We start from the raw sequence: 18986 nt of genomic DNA, 5'->3' as shown, positions 1-18986 counted from the left end.
TAAACATGTCCCTGTTTTCCAATTTATTTTCCATGATGAGGAATCTTATAATCCTTTTCAAAATATTTTATAATAAAAAGAGGTTTATCTTTATCCTAATTTAAGCATCTAAACAGTGAAATAAGAAATATTTATAAGGCAAAAAAGTCAGTGGCAGTAGCAATGTTTTATTGATTCATGTATACTCCTCCCTTTGGGCTTGAGAATGCAAATTATTAATGGAAAAATTATGCAAATAAAAACAAAGCCTACATAACGCCCTAAATTTCCCTATGATCTTTCTACCTACCCAAGCAAGAAGGGAAAAGTTATTCAGTTCTAATCATCAGAAAGGAAAACTAATGTTAATTATTTGATGAAAACTGTTTATTAGTATCCATCGAATATGATAGTAAATTCAGAGGTCATGTTGGAACTTAGGAAACAATAATAAAATAGAAAAGGAAATAAACTTGAGTTTTAAATGTGTGACTAGGTACACATACAAATTTTCAATGAACACAGTAAACATTCATTATAAAAGCAAAACAATTAATTTATCCCAACATTTCATCTGATGCAATTTATCAAAGTAGGTTTCTGAGTTGTTTTTTGGTGTTTTTCCCCCCAATCTCCTAAATTCAAAGTTAAGTGAAAACCTCAGTAACCTAAACCATTTGTTTGGCAAGTAGATACATTATAGCTAACCACAGACACACCAGATTGCAGACAAGTGGGTTTTGAAAATGCTGAGAGAATATAAGTCATCAAATCAGATGTACTACTTTAATATCACAGACCATCTACATCATTATCAAAGCCACAGACTAACTGGGTAACTTATTGGGAAAGAGAAAATAGCTGAATCAGTAATTTCCATCTGACAGGGTAAATGGGGAATGAGAAAAGCAGTGAAAAAAAAGGAGGTGGGTAGCAGGATGAAAACAGAGCAATTTTACTCATACTGGTAGCACTGCTGGAAAAAAAAGTTTCCATAAGAAACTATCTGACTCAATTTACCTCTGGTCCTAAGGTCCTAAGAAGTGATTTTTTAAAAAAATACAAACAACTTCACAAGCTTCTTGTATTGTGAGCATGAACTTCATGGATTAGTGTTGTAAAGCCAAACCTTTTTGGCAATGGTAACAAAACAAAATCTACTTGAAAAAGTTATGGCTAGGTCCTAATCTATTCTAAGAAAATGCAAATGCAGATATTAACACAAACACTCAAGATGAACTTCCTTTCTTCTCAAGAAACAACCTGTAATCTCAAAATGAGCTCAATCAGGAAATCATTTAGCCTGAGAGTTCATCAAATTGAGTATTAGGCTCTTTTCATTCCCACTGAATGGTCACTTAGGCTCTCTTTAAAACCTTAGGTGATGTTCATTCCACTTGTCCTAATGTTTTATGGAACAGATATTAGAAAAGATTTCCTTAAACTAAATTAAATCTTTATGTTCTATCAATGCATCATTGTACTCTTAGTGTCACAATATTTTGTTTTAACAGCACACTGTCACATGTAGCATTTCAATTTAAGTTAATTAAAATTAAATTTTAAAAATTCAGTTCAGGCTGAGCATGGTGGTGCACACTTATGATACCAGCAGCTCTGCTCTTGAGGCTGAGGCAGGAGGATCACAAATTCAAAACTAGCCTCAGCAACTCAGCAAGGCTGTAAGCAACCTCGTGAGACCCTATCTCAAAATAAAAATTAAAACGGTCTGTGAATGTGGCTCAGTTGTTAAGTGCCTTTGGGTTCAATACCTTTTATTTTTTAAAAAAAAATCAGTTCTACTCAGTTTTATTAACCATACTATCTTGGATAGTATAAAATACAAAATATCTCCATCATCATATAAGTTCTATTGGAACCACCATGCTAGATAATAATCGAGTGCGACAGATAGGATAGTGCCAATTTAGATATGGACCATTCAGTAAACCTGTGAGACTCCACAGCATTTGAAAGCATAACACTAGTGTGTGTGTGTGTGTGTGTGTACACACACGTTTTAACATACATACATGTTTTAACCAAAAGTTTTAATTCCCTTTATCATTATGGACAACCGAGAGTCTTGAGTATATTATTGTTCATGTTAACTACCAATCTACCTTTAAAGTGCTTGTATATTGAAATTTCGCCATGCTTAAAAAAACAAAAAAAAACCAGCCCTAAAATCTTGGTAGATTTGCTATCCTCACCAGGGTGAAAAGGTCAGGAATCATTCTACATTTATCAGATAACCACTGTGCAGATATGACCACATAAACAAAGTGATCAAATCTCTACTTGGAAAGGAAAGGGACCCAGTTATTCAACATGGTTCAAGGAGTTCAGTTCTTGAAATACAACTGCTACTGACATACCCACCAAATCTGTAACACTTTACTAATCAAATACTTACTGAAGGATCTTGAAGTCAGATTAGCAAATATGTATATCTGTAAATTTCAATTGGCCTAGAAAATTAAATTGATCACAATTAAAGAAGCATTCTCCTAAATTTATTATCTTCTCTGCCTTCTTTAAATAACAATTACATTTTCCTTGGGTGATCTACTTTAGAACAATTCAGAAATATTGAAACTCAACAGCTAAAATAATTAAGCATAATATAAAAATGAGTAAAAAGGAGGCCTGCACTTCCATTTTAAAATGATTTAATTTTTAAACATTTATACATTTTTTGTAATTAAAGTGATAATTATCAAAGCAATACTTAGAAAAAGATTAAACTGTCATATAGTGTATTCTGTAGTAACAATCAAAACTATACTTAGAAAAAGATTAAACTGTTATATAGTGTATTCTGTAATAACAAGGCACAGAATATGGGTTCTATAAGCTATTCAGGAAAGACATATTGCTCAGGAAGCTGGACAGTGTAACCATCCAACACTCACTTAATAAACTCTTACCACTATATTTATTTACCTATAACACAAGAGAAATAAAAACCATCATAAATATTTGAGCACTAAAGGATATTTCATTTTTTAAAGATACCCACAAATTATTCTAATGAAGACAGTCACATATTTTATGTAGTAAACAAAGACCACTGAGAACCACCAGGTCCCCTCAAAACAGTAAACTGCATTTATATAAGCAGTAGCAAGTGGAATTGTTTCAAGGCAATTTTTAAGAATATAGAGATAATAAAAATTGTTTATTCTATCTTGATTCTATGCATCTGTAAAGAAACTCCAACCTTCTGTTGTTTCACTTTTTAGATGGCACTTTTCCTAGCACTTAAACAAGTCCTCAAGTGGTTTGGCAGCCAATTCTTTGTTTGCCTTAGCCTAGAAAGAAAAGCCACCCATCTCCCTAAACCTCTGTAGAATAAACTCAGAGATGCCCATTAAAACCCAAAAGATCACATCCAACCCAACTAAAGTACAAGTTTACACCAGAGAAAGAAAAATCATGTTGGTTTTTTGGCTTCATATGACAAGAGTTTCCTTAAGTACCAGCTATAGTAAATTCTATTTATCCTTGAGTCAGATATTTCTACTTTCAACTTCTCTTCTGCAAGAAGATACTTTGGCTAGCTTTTTCTTACCTATTAGGATTAGTAAATTCATTCAGTTTTAATCAAAAGTAACACTCAAAATTCTCAAACTTTATCAATAAAGGTCATGAGATAAGTAGGCAAAGTGAAATATTCTTAGAATCTTACTCCCATAAAGCAAACTGCAACACTCATAATTCCATTCTGGTAATCATTTGTCAGAGCTCAATACATATTTCCAGTTGCCCTGAATTGTATAAATCAAAAATTATGAAAACAAATTATTAAACCTTGAGATTTCTGAAATTCCACTCTGGAATGTCACCATGTACTCAGTAAAGGGTCATGTTCACTAAGTAGAAATATGTTTGTCTAAAAGGTATCTTGATATTCCAGGCTTTTTCCTAAAATAAATTCAGTTTTAATGCTAATCTAAGGTGATAAGTACACAAAAGATCAGAGACTTCCTAAATATCGTATAAACAGGCTCATATTAAAATTAGATTTCCTCCTCTAGAAATACAGTCTATAAAGAATAAGAAGGGAACCCCCACAGAAGCTGCTAGTTCAAGTTTCAAAGTAAACCCATTAACACAGATAACCAGGAGTTACACATAGATCTCAAGAAAGGATTCTTTGGTTCTCTATAAAGACTCATCAAAGGGGATTTATTTCATTTTTTTTTCTTTTTTAGGAGGAAATACAAATTTCCTCACTGGTACTTAAATTATGTGTGAAGTTCCAATAGTTCTCTAATCTCAATAAAGTCTTTCAACTTAGCTAGTACTAATAGAGCAGAGAAGCAAAAATTATAGTGATAAGACTCCATTAAGGTTGCTGAGATTCAAAATAAACAGTACAAAAGAGTGGCAACATGGATCTCTACAAATTTTGTTTAATGTTTAAGAAGTATTTCAGAGAAAAAGAAACATCAATATTACAGCTGTACAGACCAAGATTCCAACATTGTGAACTTGTAAGTTAAAAGACCTTGAGGAAGTTATTTAATCTCTTTGAGCCTCAGGTTTCTCATCTGTAAAATAAGGATAAACAGGGGAAGGATGGGATGGGGAAAAGTTGATCAAGGAGTACAAAGTTATAGCAAGACAGGAAGGAGTAAGAACTTCTGGTGGGCTATTGTATAATAGGGCAATTATAGATAATGATAATGTACTGTATATTTCAAAAGTCCAGAAAGGATTCAGGGTCTTTTGACTTTGAAGAAATGACAAATACTTGAAGAGGTAATGTTTAGCCTGCTTTAAATGTCATACATGTATACATGTATCAAAACATCATGATATCATATAAATATATACATTTGTGTTTTATGTTGTTATGTATCAGCTAAAAATACATTAAAATTAAGGATAAATGTTGTAAAGACAAGGTTATGAAGGGTCAAAGAAAGCATATGGCTGGACACAGTGGCATATGCCTGTAATCCCAGTGGCTGAGGAGGTTGAGACAGGAGGATCGCAAGTTCAAAGCCTTCCTCAGCAAAAACAAGGTTCTAAGCAACTCAGTGAGACCCTGTAACTAAATAAAAATACGAAAGATAGGGCTGAGGATGTGGCTCAGTGGTCTGGTGCCCCTGAGTTCAATACCTGGTACCGCCCCACCAAAAAAAAAGGAAAAGAAAAGAAAGCATCTGTCACTCTATAAGATTTTGAAATAAATGAAGCCCATTATTGTTGTTGGCATCATCAAAGTTAATAAATTCTTATAGTTAATTATTTTCTCTTAAGTGTTTCTTCTACTCAGATCTCATTAAGTCAATGATTAACATAGATCTAGAACAAAATCTATCTGAAATATGCAATCACTACCTGCTATTAATAATTTGTAGAAATGTTTTTTGGCAAGGATGAGTTTTATAAAGCATAGTCTAACTTCATATGTCCAGAGAACACATTTCCATATGTACTTTGTGGGACTGAGGTAAGAGGAAATCAGAATGTCTAGAATGTTTAATAAGCTCCAACACCCCAAATATTTTTCAGTTGAATGCTCAGAATAAGAAAGCAAATTAGAATTCCATATGAAAATTATATAATTATTATTTACTAAAATAGAAGAACCATCAAAGTATCAAATCAAGAATGTTCTAAGAATAGAACTGTATGTTGAGAAGTGTGGCCAGTCAAAATATAGTGAACACATTAACATGTAAATTTAAAAATTCTGGCATAGGTAAAACTAGATGGATTTTCCTAATTTTTATAATCTGAGTTACTCTAATAAAAGCTTTTGAGCAAATCTACTCAACATTTTGGTATTTTTAATTAAGAAATGTGGGTATGTATTGCCAAACTTGAAGAAATATAATGGCTTCACTGTAACATAAGATACAAACAAACTGAAATACAAGAACCCTCTTCTTAATTCTAGATACCTATTATAATTTTAGTCCTGGGTCTGTCAGCAGCTCACCAAGTGATATTTTATAAGTCACTTTGCAAATCAGAGCCTCATGTTCTGACCTATGAGGAGACAATCTAAATTATCCTAATAAACTCACTAAATTTGGATATAGGGTTATAAGTTTCAGTATTAAGTGATATACATCTGTCTCTTAGATATCACAACATAAATCTGATTAATTGCAATCTATGCGAAGCCTATCCATAAAGGATGGCTGATGTGCCCACCTACTGGACAAAATATTTCTTTGTTGCTGATGTTGATTTCACTATTTCTAGCAAACAAAATGAGAAAATCAGCTTTTATTCATCTATCTAGTAGCTTTAACCATCAGTAATCTTAAAAAAGAAAAAAAAACTTTTAGTCAACCTGGTGCCTTTTAAAAAGGTAAGTTTTTCCTATTTCAGTTAACAGTTCTCACAAAACCTTTGTCAGGTTGAAAGGAGACTATTTTATCAGTCACTAACTGCCCAATAAGTACAAATGAGGACTGTGCTATTTATAAAAAGGTTTTCCTGGGTCTAAGCTTGGGAAAGTTAACACCTTCCTCCTTGAGAATCACCAACTCTTTAAGTTCATTTATAATGTGGAATAAATGCCCTGGATTTCTCTATATAATGCTTAGTACACTCTACAGTATACTTGGTTATCCTGTTATATCTTGCAGAGCAAGTCAAAGAATTAGGGGGCAACCTGCATCTATGAACAAAAGCTATCCAAATGCCTCTCTGCTACAGAGAATCTACTTGCCTCACTTGCTTTTTAATGGGTCAAAATCTTTTAGATGATTCAGAAAACTTCTATAATATTTTCCTAGATGTAGAAATTTGTTTTTTATAGTTTTGCATGTTCTTAAAGCAGTGTTAACTTTTCGTATACCATAAAAAGCTGAAAGAGATCATTCTAAAATAAGTACAAATTAAATACTCATACCCAAAGCAAAAATTTCAGAGCTTCTTTTACTCATGCTTTCTCCCTCTTTTCATCATAAATCATTCCAAATTTGCAATCTGTACCTCATTTAGTTTCCAACCCAAAACTTTCAGACTTTTCACTATTATTTCCCTTTACAGTCAAGAATTTTAAAAATACATGTTATGTTTGGCTTGTTTAGGTAAAAGTTTATAAGAATATTGTCCCCTTATTCTAAAAATAAATCTAAAGGAGAAAATAAAATTTCTGAACTGAACCCATCACCAACTAAGAAGCTAACTGGATCTTCCAATTAACAGCAACAAAATAGTATAGCACTTTATTGGATAATGAGCACACATTACCAGGATCTTATATAACTAAAATCAATCCTTAAATAGAACTATGGGTTCAGGCCTTGAGTTAACCACAACACCAATCAAAATCCTGGAAAAATTTAAGAGATGAGAAAACTCATACAACAAGAACAAAAAAATATGACTTATCCAGAGCACCCTACTCTTACTATACTGAATTCATGCAAATAATCATAGCTCTTACTCTGCCATGATTAGCACAGCTGCATCAGGTCAGTCTACTCACTGAACACAAATTGTCTCATATTTTGACGAGTTTTCTGGAGTATCTTCTAGGTGTAAGGAACCCTAAAAAATGTTGAGATCAGTCAGCTCAGCTACTAGCCTTGTCTTCAGAGAACTAGAAGACCAATATACAGAACCAAGCTGCTTAAAGCAGTATATACTTCAAGGTGAGTTCATGAGATAACCCAGAAAAGAAGCAGGATAGACATATGGAAAATCGGTATTTGAAGTAGGCCTAGGAGTTTGGATAGAAATAGGCTACATTTGAATTGTGAAGAAGGAAACTGCAGGTTGTAGGTTAGGGTTCCAGCTCACAGGACCCATCATATGGAAGGGAGAAAAGTGGGAAGGTTTACAGGGAGACCTGAGTAGGAACACCAAAAAAGTTTCCATATCCATTTCTTCAATTAACTAACAGAGCAGGTCAATGTATTTGGCATAATAAACTGATTAAGAAACTGGAACTAGAAAGATACTGTTTTCTCTGAGATGTTACAGCTTAAAAAGTGGTAAAAGGGAGATATGAAAACAGTCTTAAAAATCTAGACTCAAAGTACTTCACTTTACAAAGTAAGTTAATTGAACTTAAATTTATCCTACAAGTTAGATGTTAAATTGAATAAAATACTTAATATATTAATAAGGTAAAGCAAATATTGCAAAATCATTCTAGGAGGAGATCAATTACTGAAAAGAAGCATGGCAGAAATGTGTAAAGAGTAAAAGGAGTAGCCTCCTACAGTTCTATTTAAAATGTAAATGAAAATGGTAGTTATATTACATACTGCCAAAAAAAATCAAAAATGTATTTATTACCTCTCTTCAATTGCATGAATCAATTCAACATCTGTTCCCCACATTTTTGGAAATTCATAGGGAAACCCATAAATTAAGAACAGAAAGAAAGCTAACTAAATAAAAACAATTTTGGTAAACTCTATAATTAAGCAAACACAGAAAATAAAACCCCAATGATTTCTACTATTTTCTATGTAGCATATTTTACCATTCATTTCATAATCAGTTATAAAATAGAAAACAAATTAATAACTTCAAGATAGTCTACAGGAGACAGATACCCTTCAGATTTTAAAGCCAATGAAAACTTTATATTTGCATAGCGAGAAAGGGTTTTTTAAGAAGGACCTCACCTAATCATCATATCCTACTTCTTGTGGTGTTTCAGCAATGTCCGCTTCAGTTAATAATTTTTCAAAGATCAACTCTATGGGGCTTTAATGGGGAACCAATAAAAACAACAAAAAAGAAAAAATGATTTGTGAATACACTAAAGGCCAAATTAAAGTAATGAGGTCTGACAATGGAAGCCTGGGAAAACAATAGAAGCAGACATAATAATTTAGAATTCAGCAATCACTGACTAAAAGGGAACATTTTGTAGACAAAGACAGAAAGTGATTTGTAAATGGCTGAAACTGTGACTAAACAGCCCTTTCTGGAAGAGCTACTGTCCCTGATGTTAAGGCAAATAAAATACACATATGGAAAAAAGGGCCTTAATTGCATCCCTCCCTCTTTTTCTACTTCAAGTTTCCCACTACTCAAAAATCAGTAAATGTAATATTTAAAGTAAATCATGGGATTCTCTACTGTTAATAGACAAACAATGGTTGATAGGGAGGGAATGTCTACCCAAACTTTTATTTTATGTACTTAAAAGTCCTAGAGTAAAATTAATGAAAATTGACTCAGCCTTTATGACCCATTAGAAAAGGAAGAGCCAAAAATGTCCAAAGGAGACTCCCCTGGCATTTGATCACTGAGGAGTTGTATCAGTAATGGAAATATTCATGAGACACAAAGTCTTCGAAGTTTGGTGGTAAATCGGTCTATGTATACCTCTGATGGAAGTTTCTAAGTAGAATCAATACTTCATTTATATAAATATCCATAACAAGTTTTGAACAGAGCCAATTATTAAGTAATAAGCTAAATAACATAAGCAATTTTTTTTCAAAGTTGAATGTGTTGGCATTAGGGATACAGCTCTATGGTAAAGCACTTATCTAACTTGCCTAGCATTTAAGGTTCTGGGTTTGCTCCCCAGCCAATACCACCAATGGGGAAAAAAAAAAAAAAAAGTTTTAAAATTAGATCTGTTGGATACTCATAAAAGATCCCCCCTACACTACCAGCTACAGACCTGTATAACTCATTGCTGGCCTAAAGCAGACTTTTATTTTACACAAGATTTCTATTTTGACTCAATCTTGAAAGTTTTAGAAATTTATAATTTTTTGTTCTTAAAGCAAAGATAAAAAGATATAAGTATATTTTTAAAAGTCACTACAAAAATTAAATATGTTGTCATAAGAGTTCAATCAACAATTATTCCCAAGAGTAAAGCAAATAGTAAAGCAAAGTTATGATAATTAGTGTTCATACTGATAACAAAAAATCTCAAAAAAAATGTTAAGAAAGTTTTTCAAAAGTTTCATTAAAAGTAGTTTCAAAGGATACTTTTTTTTTTCTGTAAAGTACCAGACAGTGAAAACTTTTGCAAGTCATGTGGTCTCTGTCACAACTACTCATCTTTGCCTCTGTAGCACAAAAGCAACCATAGACAAGATGCAAATAAATGAGCATTGCTGTGTTCCAACAAAACTTTACTTTCAGACACTGAAATTTGAAATTCATACAACTTTCACAGTCACGAAACATTCTTTTTTAAAAATTAAAAAATACAAAAATCTTTTTCAACTCACTTGCTATATAGAAGCAAGCAGCAGGTAAACCCAATTGTGCAAGAGCTGTAGTTTTCGGGTCCCTGTAACCAATTTCAGGTACTGGGGTGAATTACTGCTCAGTCTTTAATACTGTCAGATAAATGAACATTCACTGCAAAAACTTAAGAAATTAGAACAGGGAAGGATCCTGGTATTGGGGCAGCCACAGTATTTTCTAAATGCCCATTGTGTCTATACATAAAAATTATAGTTTATTGGAACCATCTCCAAAAGATCCAGCTAAAATAAATATTAGGAATGGGTTTTTAATAAAGCTTCCCACATTATTCTGATGGTTAACCAATATTTAAAGCCCATTGACATTTGTAAACTACGTACATATTTGACAAGAATTGTATCCAGAATATATAGAGAACTCTCCAAATTCAATAATAAGAAAAGAGTCTAATTACACCAGGCACAGTGGTGTATGCCTGTAATCCCAGCAATTTAGAAGGCTGAGGTAGGAGGATTGCACTTCAAGGCCAAGTTGGGCAACTTAGTAAGACCCTGTCTAAAAATAAAAATAAAAAGCACTGGGGATGTAGCTCAGTGGTAAAACACCCATGGATTCAATCCCATGTACTGCCAAAAAAAATTATAAAATTATAATTGTATAATAATTATATATAATTAACATATTATATGTATAAATATATATTACATACAATTAATAATTGTAAACTATAAAATTATAAACAAGGGAAAAATTTATAAGACACTATAAGCACAAGAAAAGATGGTTCAACAAAATCTATCAAACTATCCAATGTCCATATACAAATATACCACAATGAATTCCACTTGTATATAACTATAATGAACTAATTAAAGTGATATTAACAAGAGAGGGGAGATCAGGAAAGTAGACCAAGCACATCAGAAGGAGGAAAGGAACTGGGAGGGTACTAGGGAATGAGACTGATCAAATTATGTGCACCTACAAATACAGCATAATGAATCAAAACATTATGTATAATTATAATGTGCCAATAAAAATAATTAAAATATTAAAAATGGCTCATTAGTATTGGTCATTAAGGAAATACAAATTAAAGGTAAAATGAAATGTTATTACAAACCTATTTAAATAGCTAAACAAACAAAAAGACCCTGATAATATCAAGTGCCAGCAAGGATATAAAACAACTGCTGCTCACAAACATTGCTGGTAGGAAAGCAAAATGGTACAGCCACTTTGAAAAAGAGTTTGGCAATTTGAACATATACTTGCCATATGACCTAGCAATCCAACCCTAGGTGCTTATCCAAGAGAAACAAAAACTTAAGTACACACACACACACTCACAAATAGGCACAGCAACTCTACTACCAACTAAAAACAATCCAAATTGGAGCAGTGAATGAACACACTGAGGAACAGCCACAGGAAGGACTACTGCCAATCAATAAAAGTAATACAAGTATTAATAAATATCTATACACACACACACAAACATATATATATATATATATATATATATATTTTTTTTTTTTTTTTTTTTTTTGGCCGGAGGAGGGTGGGGGTACTGGGGATTGAACTCAGGGGCACTCAACCACTGAGCCATATCCCAGCTCTATTTTGTTTTTTTTTTTTTTTTTTTTTTTTAGAGACAGGGTCTCACTGAGTTGCTTAGCACCTCACTTCTGCTGAGGCTGGCTTTGAACTTCCAATCCTCCAGTCTCAGCCTCCAGAGCCACTGGGATTACAGGCATGCACCACTGTGCCTGAATACATTTTATTTTAATACATTATTGGGGGGTGGGGAGCCAGACTCAAAAAGCTACTTACAATGTGATTCTACTTATATAACACTTTTGACAAGGCAAAACTAGGGAGGCAGAAAACAGGGATTTGGTGGGTGAGAAAAAGAGGTTAAGAGGTATGGAGGTTATAAACTGTTCTACATCTTGATTACTGTTGTGGTTATAAGACTATTCATTTTGTCAAAACTCAAGAATTCTATATTAACAAGAATTTTTACTGTATGACTAAAAATCAAAAAAAGGAAAAGAATCACTAATATAAAACAAGACCAATTGTACAACTGATTTTATTATAAAAATTTTCACTGTTCTTAGGACAGCATATGGTTACCAAATATCCTAGGCATACACACTTATTTTGTGTGTGTATGTATGAGCACATGTGTGCTTTTAAGTAAAATGGTGGCAAAAGGAAAGAGCTCTTGGTTTTTGTCACATCTTTTTAAAAGTAGTATCAGAGAACTCTTTTGCACTGGTTTCTAAATTAAACAAGTGGAACATTCTAGATTCAAACATCTAAATAATCCCCAAAGTTCTTCTGAATATAAAAACTAATTATCTTTTGGAGGTCTTATCTAGGGTATCCTAATTTTACATTTCTGAAGCAGACATGTTTAAATGGGCCATCAGTTAAAAACGTAAATCCAGTGTCACTTCCAGTGGCTAAGCTACTTTTCTGTCACTGAGAAAAAATTCATTAATCTAAAAAGCTTTTTTAGAACCCTGACAAGAAGTGAGGAAAGACCATGGTCTATGGCTTTATCTTGACTTTCTTAATCAATTAAATTTTAGGAATATCAGAGAAGATATGCACTGTTTATATGACTTTTCAAGTAGAAAAAAACTTAAGGCAGGAGTGTGACTTCCTATTGTTCATCCAATAATTTGCTCAATCAAAAATAAGTTTTTATATTTATATAAATATTTAAATTAAAATATTAATTTAAAAATATTTAATTAAAAAATAAAATGTTAACTCATTATCATCTACTTGAAACATTATCCCTAAAAGAACTGGAGAAAATTTTGAAATAGTCTTGACACTATTAATTTTCATTTTGCTATGATAACCCTATGACAGTATTTAAAAAAGCATTTCAGAAATTATTCTTACGCATCTGCAGAACTATGTAAAAGAGAAAAGGAAAACAGGAAAGGAGAGAAGAAAAGAGGCAAGGAGGGAAGCAGGAAACTAAACTGTAAATATTAACAGTTCTAAACTTTTTAAATTCTAAAGCCAATGTGCCAATCCCTAGCTACTTAACCTCAGCGATTTAGTACACTTCACTTCCCCTTTTTGGCTCAGAGATTTTCATCTGAAAAATGAGGATGTTGGCCTGGATCAGTAATTTTTAATGCTAATATCTCTTTTTAAAATATTAACTCTACACACTCTACACTCTCCTGTATAAGAACTATCCTTTTAATACCTGTCAGTTAAAAAAGAAAAAGATTTTACAAATAACATCACAACCATTTGAAAAAATGCAGTTATTCATTTAAGAACCATTGCCTGACTACCTACAGCAATAAAGTGGAAGATTTTTCCTCACTTAGGCAAAAGGCATTTTTGGTACACTTACGAATTTAGAGAATTTTTCTAAAAACAACTCTATGTATTCCAAAACACAGCATGATACTATGAGGTATATCATTATTATTATTATTATTATTTATTTCACTACTTTCACATAGTATGTACCACCCAGTGGATAATTATTTTTTTAAAATCTATATCTAAGATTCCTTCTGTTTGCCAAATTATGTGAAATTGCTTTGCATTTAAGAAAAACACAGAAGTTTTTTAACAAAATTATATTCCATTATAATAATTATTAATTTCAAAGCCAGAAAAGCAGGGAATTACTTATTTTTTTCTACATTTACATATCTGTGTTGGATTAAATCTATTTACAATGCATATCTTTAAAAATAAATATTCATTAAAAAATAAAATTATGCTGGCATTAATGATAGGTGATATGCATGATTAAAAGGCATTCTCTCTATTCCTTAAGAGCTTATAAGAAAGAATATGGAATCAATATATTAAGAATAGGAATTCTAGGGCTGGGGATGTGGCTCAAGCAGTAGCGCGCTTGCCTGGCATGTGTGCGGCCCGGGTTCAATCCTCAGCACTACATACAAACAAAGATGTTGCGTCTGCCGATAACTAAAAAATAAATATTAAAAAAATTCTCTCTCTCTTCTCTCTCTCTCTTTAAAAAAAAATAGGAATTTTAGACCAACAGGAACATCTAACAATATATTCATTTATTCACTCATTCTTCATCATGCATTCAAATATTTACTGAATATTTGCCAGCTACATGAAAGATAAGAAACCAGCAGTCTGTATATGGGGTAAAAAATGGGAGTTCATAACCCACTTGAATCAAATGTATGAAATATGATATGTCAAGAGCTTTGTAATGTTTTGAACAACCAATAATAATAAAAAAGGAAAAAAATAAAAATAAAAATGAAAAAAAAAAAGAAGCCCAATGAGGACAGTAAAGCAAGCTAAGTATGACACAGATCAAAGAGATCTAGCCAGGGTTTCACTAAAAACAACAAAAACTACTATGGAATTTCAAAGAAAGAAGAAACCAAATTTGCCCTCAAGCCAGACCAGGCATCTCACAAATATTCCCAAGGCATTAGATGCCTAAATTGCTGGTAATGTTCTCAATCTCTAGAACTACTGGGTTAATTTATTGAACCAGACATAATTTCCTATCTTTCCCCTTGAAATTCTGGATTTATGCTATTAATTTAATTTACTCCATTATGGCACTGTGTGTCCTTGACTTAAAATGAAAGAGGGTCCTGTGGGTATGTTTCCTTTTACAGGCATTTCTAAAAATACATTCAATTTTCTTTCTCTAAATAAAAACAATTGTCTTGCAGAAAAGCTGGCTACCTGTACATCAAGGAATAATTCACTCCCAGGTGCACTGATTTTAGATATCAAACATCTTTCACACACACAGAATTTACCAACTTTGGGAACAGCGAAATTTTCCATTTGTAGAACAATACCAAGGGCTGGGGGGAGGACTTTGGGAAACTGCTGAAGGGAAAGAAAACAGAAGGTTGACACTGGGAATGAAATTGCCAAGTGGCCAAAAGTAAAAAACTAACACTCAAGAAATTTCAAAGAAGGTGATAAAACATCGAAGGATTTAGAAAAGCTTTTGATGGACAAGCTATTGCTATCACCAAAATTTAGAGATAATATAAAATTTTGGATAGATAGAGGAAATGGCAAAATTACAATGTAAGTGGGTAATTCAAATTAAGTAAAGTTAGGAGATTCTAGAAAGAATAAAAAGGAAAGCAGAACATCTTGATTCTATTTCAGAAGGAAAATTCAGCAAAGAAGTTAAAAATACCAAAAAAATTCTAAGTTTGTCAACTGACTAAAAACGATTATATTTGGAAAAATATACTTTTAGCTCTGAACTCTAAACTAAGGAGTTTTCTTAACATTTGTAAAATGTATATTGCATTTTAGTTGTAGATCTAATTATTAAAAAGTGGCTGGGAATTATTTCAAATCTTTTTGCCCAGAACCTGAAATGTTTCAGAAGAAAGACAACATCATTCCTAAACATCAGCAGCAGTATTTTCCACTACAAAAAGAATGCAGATGTTCCAAATATTTTAGCCAGGAAAAAAAAAGACATGTTGACATTTAGTTGACTTAATTCTTTTTACTATGTAAGAACTCAAACACTTCTTTGTGTCATAGTTTAAAAGAGATATGCCAAGGTATAAATATTGCAAGAGCTGTTTGTGAGGAAACTGTTGGGGAAAGGGTTAAAAAGTTCTGACCAAATGATGAATATCTTTGACCTCTTTAAAAACTAAAGGGGCAAACAATGGATTTTAATCTGGCAAAGAAGATTCTTCAATATCCCATTACCCTGATGCTTGTGGCTGCTACCCATGACCGCTGCTGAGATGTTCACAACAAAGGTCTCACGGTCCCCCAAGCCCTACTAAAAAAGTGGCAGTGGGAAGGGTCATGTATTCATTATATTAGTATTCTAAATCTCTACTGGAATCTGCCCCATGATGTCAAATTTAATTGTTTATCAACCAACTTAAAGTTTAAATTAAAATAGAGAAGTGAAGGAGATGGATTTTTTTTAAATGAGGTTCAAAAATCTGTGCCAGAATATTAAACATATAAGCATATAAGCCAAATATTAAGTACTACTAAACTTCCTCAAACTTGGTTGGAGTTTTGGTATTACAACAGTCTCAATGTTTGTGCATATTTTACTCCGTCATAAGCACCAGCTCCATTCTAATTATGGTAAAGACACTGTGAGGGAGTAACAGCTATAATTAAAAGGTAAATTAGAGAAAGATACAATTTATTAGACTTGAATACTTCCCAGATCAAAAATTTTACCACCATTAAGATGTTCCTAGTATGACACATTATTTCTTTTGATGATCTTAAAACCAGAAAAATCAGATGCTTATAAAAACAATGAGTTCTCAACAATTTCTGACCTTCAAAAAAATTAATAAACATTAAATCCCAATTTAACAAATACACACGAAAGAGCCACACTGTTTCCTTATCACTTTATCGGATTTCCTTATCACTTTATCTGAATTACCAAATGCGACATTATGCCAAATGAAAGCCAATTAGAAATGTTCTAAAGTCTTAAAAGAGTTTGGAAATAGAAAAATCCAGCATTTTTAGATGAAAAGTGTTTGTGAAACTCCTTGGAAAATAATACACCAGCATAAATCATGCATGTCTTTGTAAGAAATCAGAAGATATAACAATAATACAAATGCATACACAGAAAGTGAGTCTTAAATTTTTTCCAGGTCACTGACATAGATAATGGACTGAGTAAAAATCACAGCATTATATTTTAATACTTTAAATGTCAGGCTTTGGAGTGTGTGGTTTTTTGTTTTGGACTGTATGTGGTTTTATTGTTTTGTTTTGTTTTTGGTACTGGGTATTAAAGATAGGGGCATTTTACCTTAGCGCTATATCCCCAGTCCTTTTTTCTTTGAGACAGGGCCTTGCTAAGACTGGCCTTGAACTTGCCATACTTCTGCCTCCTCTCTTGAGTAGCTCAATTACAGGTGTGTACAATCATGCCCTTCTACCTATCTTGTTTTGTTTGAACTGTAATTCTCATCTACTCATCACTCACCCCTAAAGAAGCACAACCTCAGGATCACTTTTCTTTAAAGTACCTCCCACACACACACACACAAACTCATATCCAATAGCAGTGGGCAACCAGATAATCTCTAAGACTAGGACTCTCAAGAGTAACTTAATAATATGCCTTTCCTATTAATCAAGCTCCTTAGTCTTAACAGAGAAGTGAAAACTACATGTGAATGTCTTCACCAAAACCAGGCTAGGAACAGAAAAGTGAAAAGGCACTAATGATAAGACTCTAAATCTGGGTATGTTAGAACACCCTTCAGGAACAATAGGACAGACCCAGCCCCACTAAAAATTATACATAAAATCAGTGACTACTAAGTAACCACTAGTCTCTCCTAGTATTTGGAACTCTGGGAAAGAAAGCAGCTAAGCAGTCACTAGTTTTCTTGGAATTTCTGAACTGATCTGAGCAAGAACATGTGAATCAAACTAAGCTGGAAACGAAACACGCAGTTCCAAGAAAGCAAAATTCTTATTTTCAATTCCATATTCTCAAAACATTTCAGGCCACAGTACTCAACATTCACAACAAAGGCAGTCTTTGCAAGCTCTTGGAATTTCTGATCTCACAACAGCACTCTGGAACTTTAGTACTAAAGAATCGCCAAAGATAACTAACTGAAGACTAGGATGATCCAAGACCCAAAATAGCAATAAAAACGCTAGGTCCTAAGGTATCTGATGTACTCCAAGGGAAGAGAAGTGGAAGGACTAACTGTGGGTAACTAAAGCCAAGTCAGTACTACTCAATCCTTATTTTCCTGAACATCAGCATAAGGAGACATTCAAAAAGGTCACCAGGCCTCTGGTTCCCCTCGCTCACTGTTTTTTGTAAAAAAGAAAAAAAAAATGCTTATAGCTTCCTGTCCGCCCACTCATGGCAAAGCCCAGCCTAAACTTTTAAACCTTGAAGAAGGTGGGAAAGTCAGGCAGCCAGGACCTAGGGCTGGGAAAAGTAGGAGAGAAGGAGGGAAAGAGTCATGTTTCAAAACAAAGGCTCCACAAGGGAACTGAATGTCAACCCCTCCCCAATTCCCAGCCTTCAGATCAGCTAGGATTTGATTTTTAAATCTTTGATTTTTAAGAAGTAGTCAGATATACCCAGCTTTTCGGGGTTCGCTAAGGCTTTGCCATTTTGGAGAACATTGGCACAACCACTTGCTGAGGGTGGTGCTATCCTCCCCCATCCCCTTATAAAGGAAAAACTAGGCTTGGAATCTTGAGTGACTTGCCCAAGATCCCACTTTAGAGCCTAAATCCAAGTTCCTTCATGTTCAGGCCAGGCCAGCCAAGGCAGACGACCTGTGAGGGCCTCGGGGGCCGCAATGCCGACGCCCCCAGCCTGAGAGGACCCGCCGCGAGAGGGGAGGGGCCCGCGCGCGCCTCCAGCCCCAGCCCCAGCCCCTACCTTCCTTGACTCCTGGCAGCTTGGACTGGTCAATGCTGACCTCGGCCATGTCGGGTCAGGGTCCTTCCTGGCTGCCTCCGGCCGCTCACTTCCCAGCCGCGCGGGCACCGAGCCGGCCCGGAGCTCACCAGCAGCGCCTAACGCGGCGCAAAGTCTGGCGGGCACAGTGCGCCGGCCGGGAGCCCGAGCGGGCCGGCGGACAGGGGTTGACGACAAAGACTGCGATGACGGCCCGGCGATCCAGACTGGCGGCCCAGCTGTCCCGCCGCAGCCACCTGCTCCGCGCCCCGCGGCCCTGATCGATACCAAATACCAGGAGCCCGGAAATGGACCCGGGAGGTCCAGTACGGAGGGAGAGAGGAGACAGAAAGGCGGGCAGGCGAGCGGGCGGGCGGGCCTGGGTGGG

General features: G+C 34.2%; 1 protein-coding gene across 3 annotated transcripts in view; it reads right to left on the bottom strand.

Moving 5' to 3' along the window:
- Positions 1–18923, bottom strand: part of Ccdc50 (coiled-coil domain containing 50) — a 66641-nt gene extending 47718 nt beyond the window's left edge. The window contains exon 1 of one of the 3 annotated variants that reach the window (XM_078043873.1): positions 18581–18923. In XM_078043873.1, the coding sequence (XP_077899999.1) occupies positions 18581–18629 (49 nt within the window). In that variant the 5' untranslated portion in view covers positions 18630–18923. The remainder of the gene's footprint in view (positions 1–18580) is intronic. The other 2 variants (XM_005341780.5, XM_078043874.1) reach the window with 2 other exon arrangements.
- Between the last annotated feature and the right edge of the window lie 63 nt (positions 18924–18986).

Source organism: Ictidomys tridecemlineatus, chromosome 3 (assembly GCF_052094955.1).
Source record: "Ictidomys tridecemlineatus isolate mIctTri1 chromosome 3, mIctTri1.hap1, whole genome shotgun sequence".
Lineage (NCBI taxonomy): Eukaryota > Metazoa > Chordata > Mammalia > Rodentia > Sciuridae > Ictidomys > Ictidomys tridecemlineatus.
The sequence above is the reverse complement of the archived record's forward strand: the minus strand, read 5'-3'. Positions and strand labels throughout refer to the sequence as shown.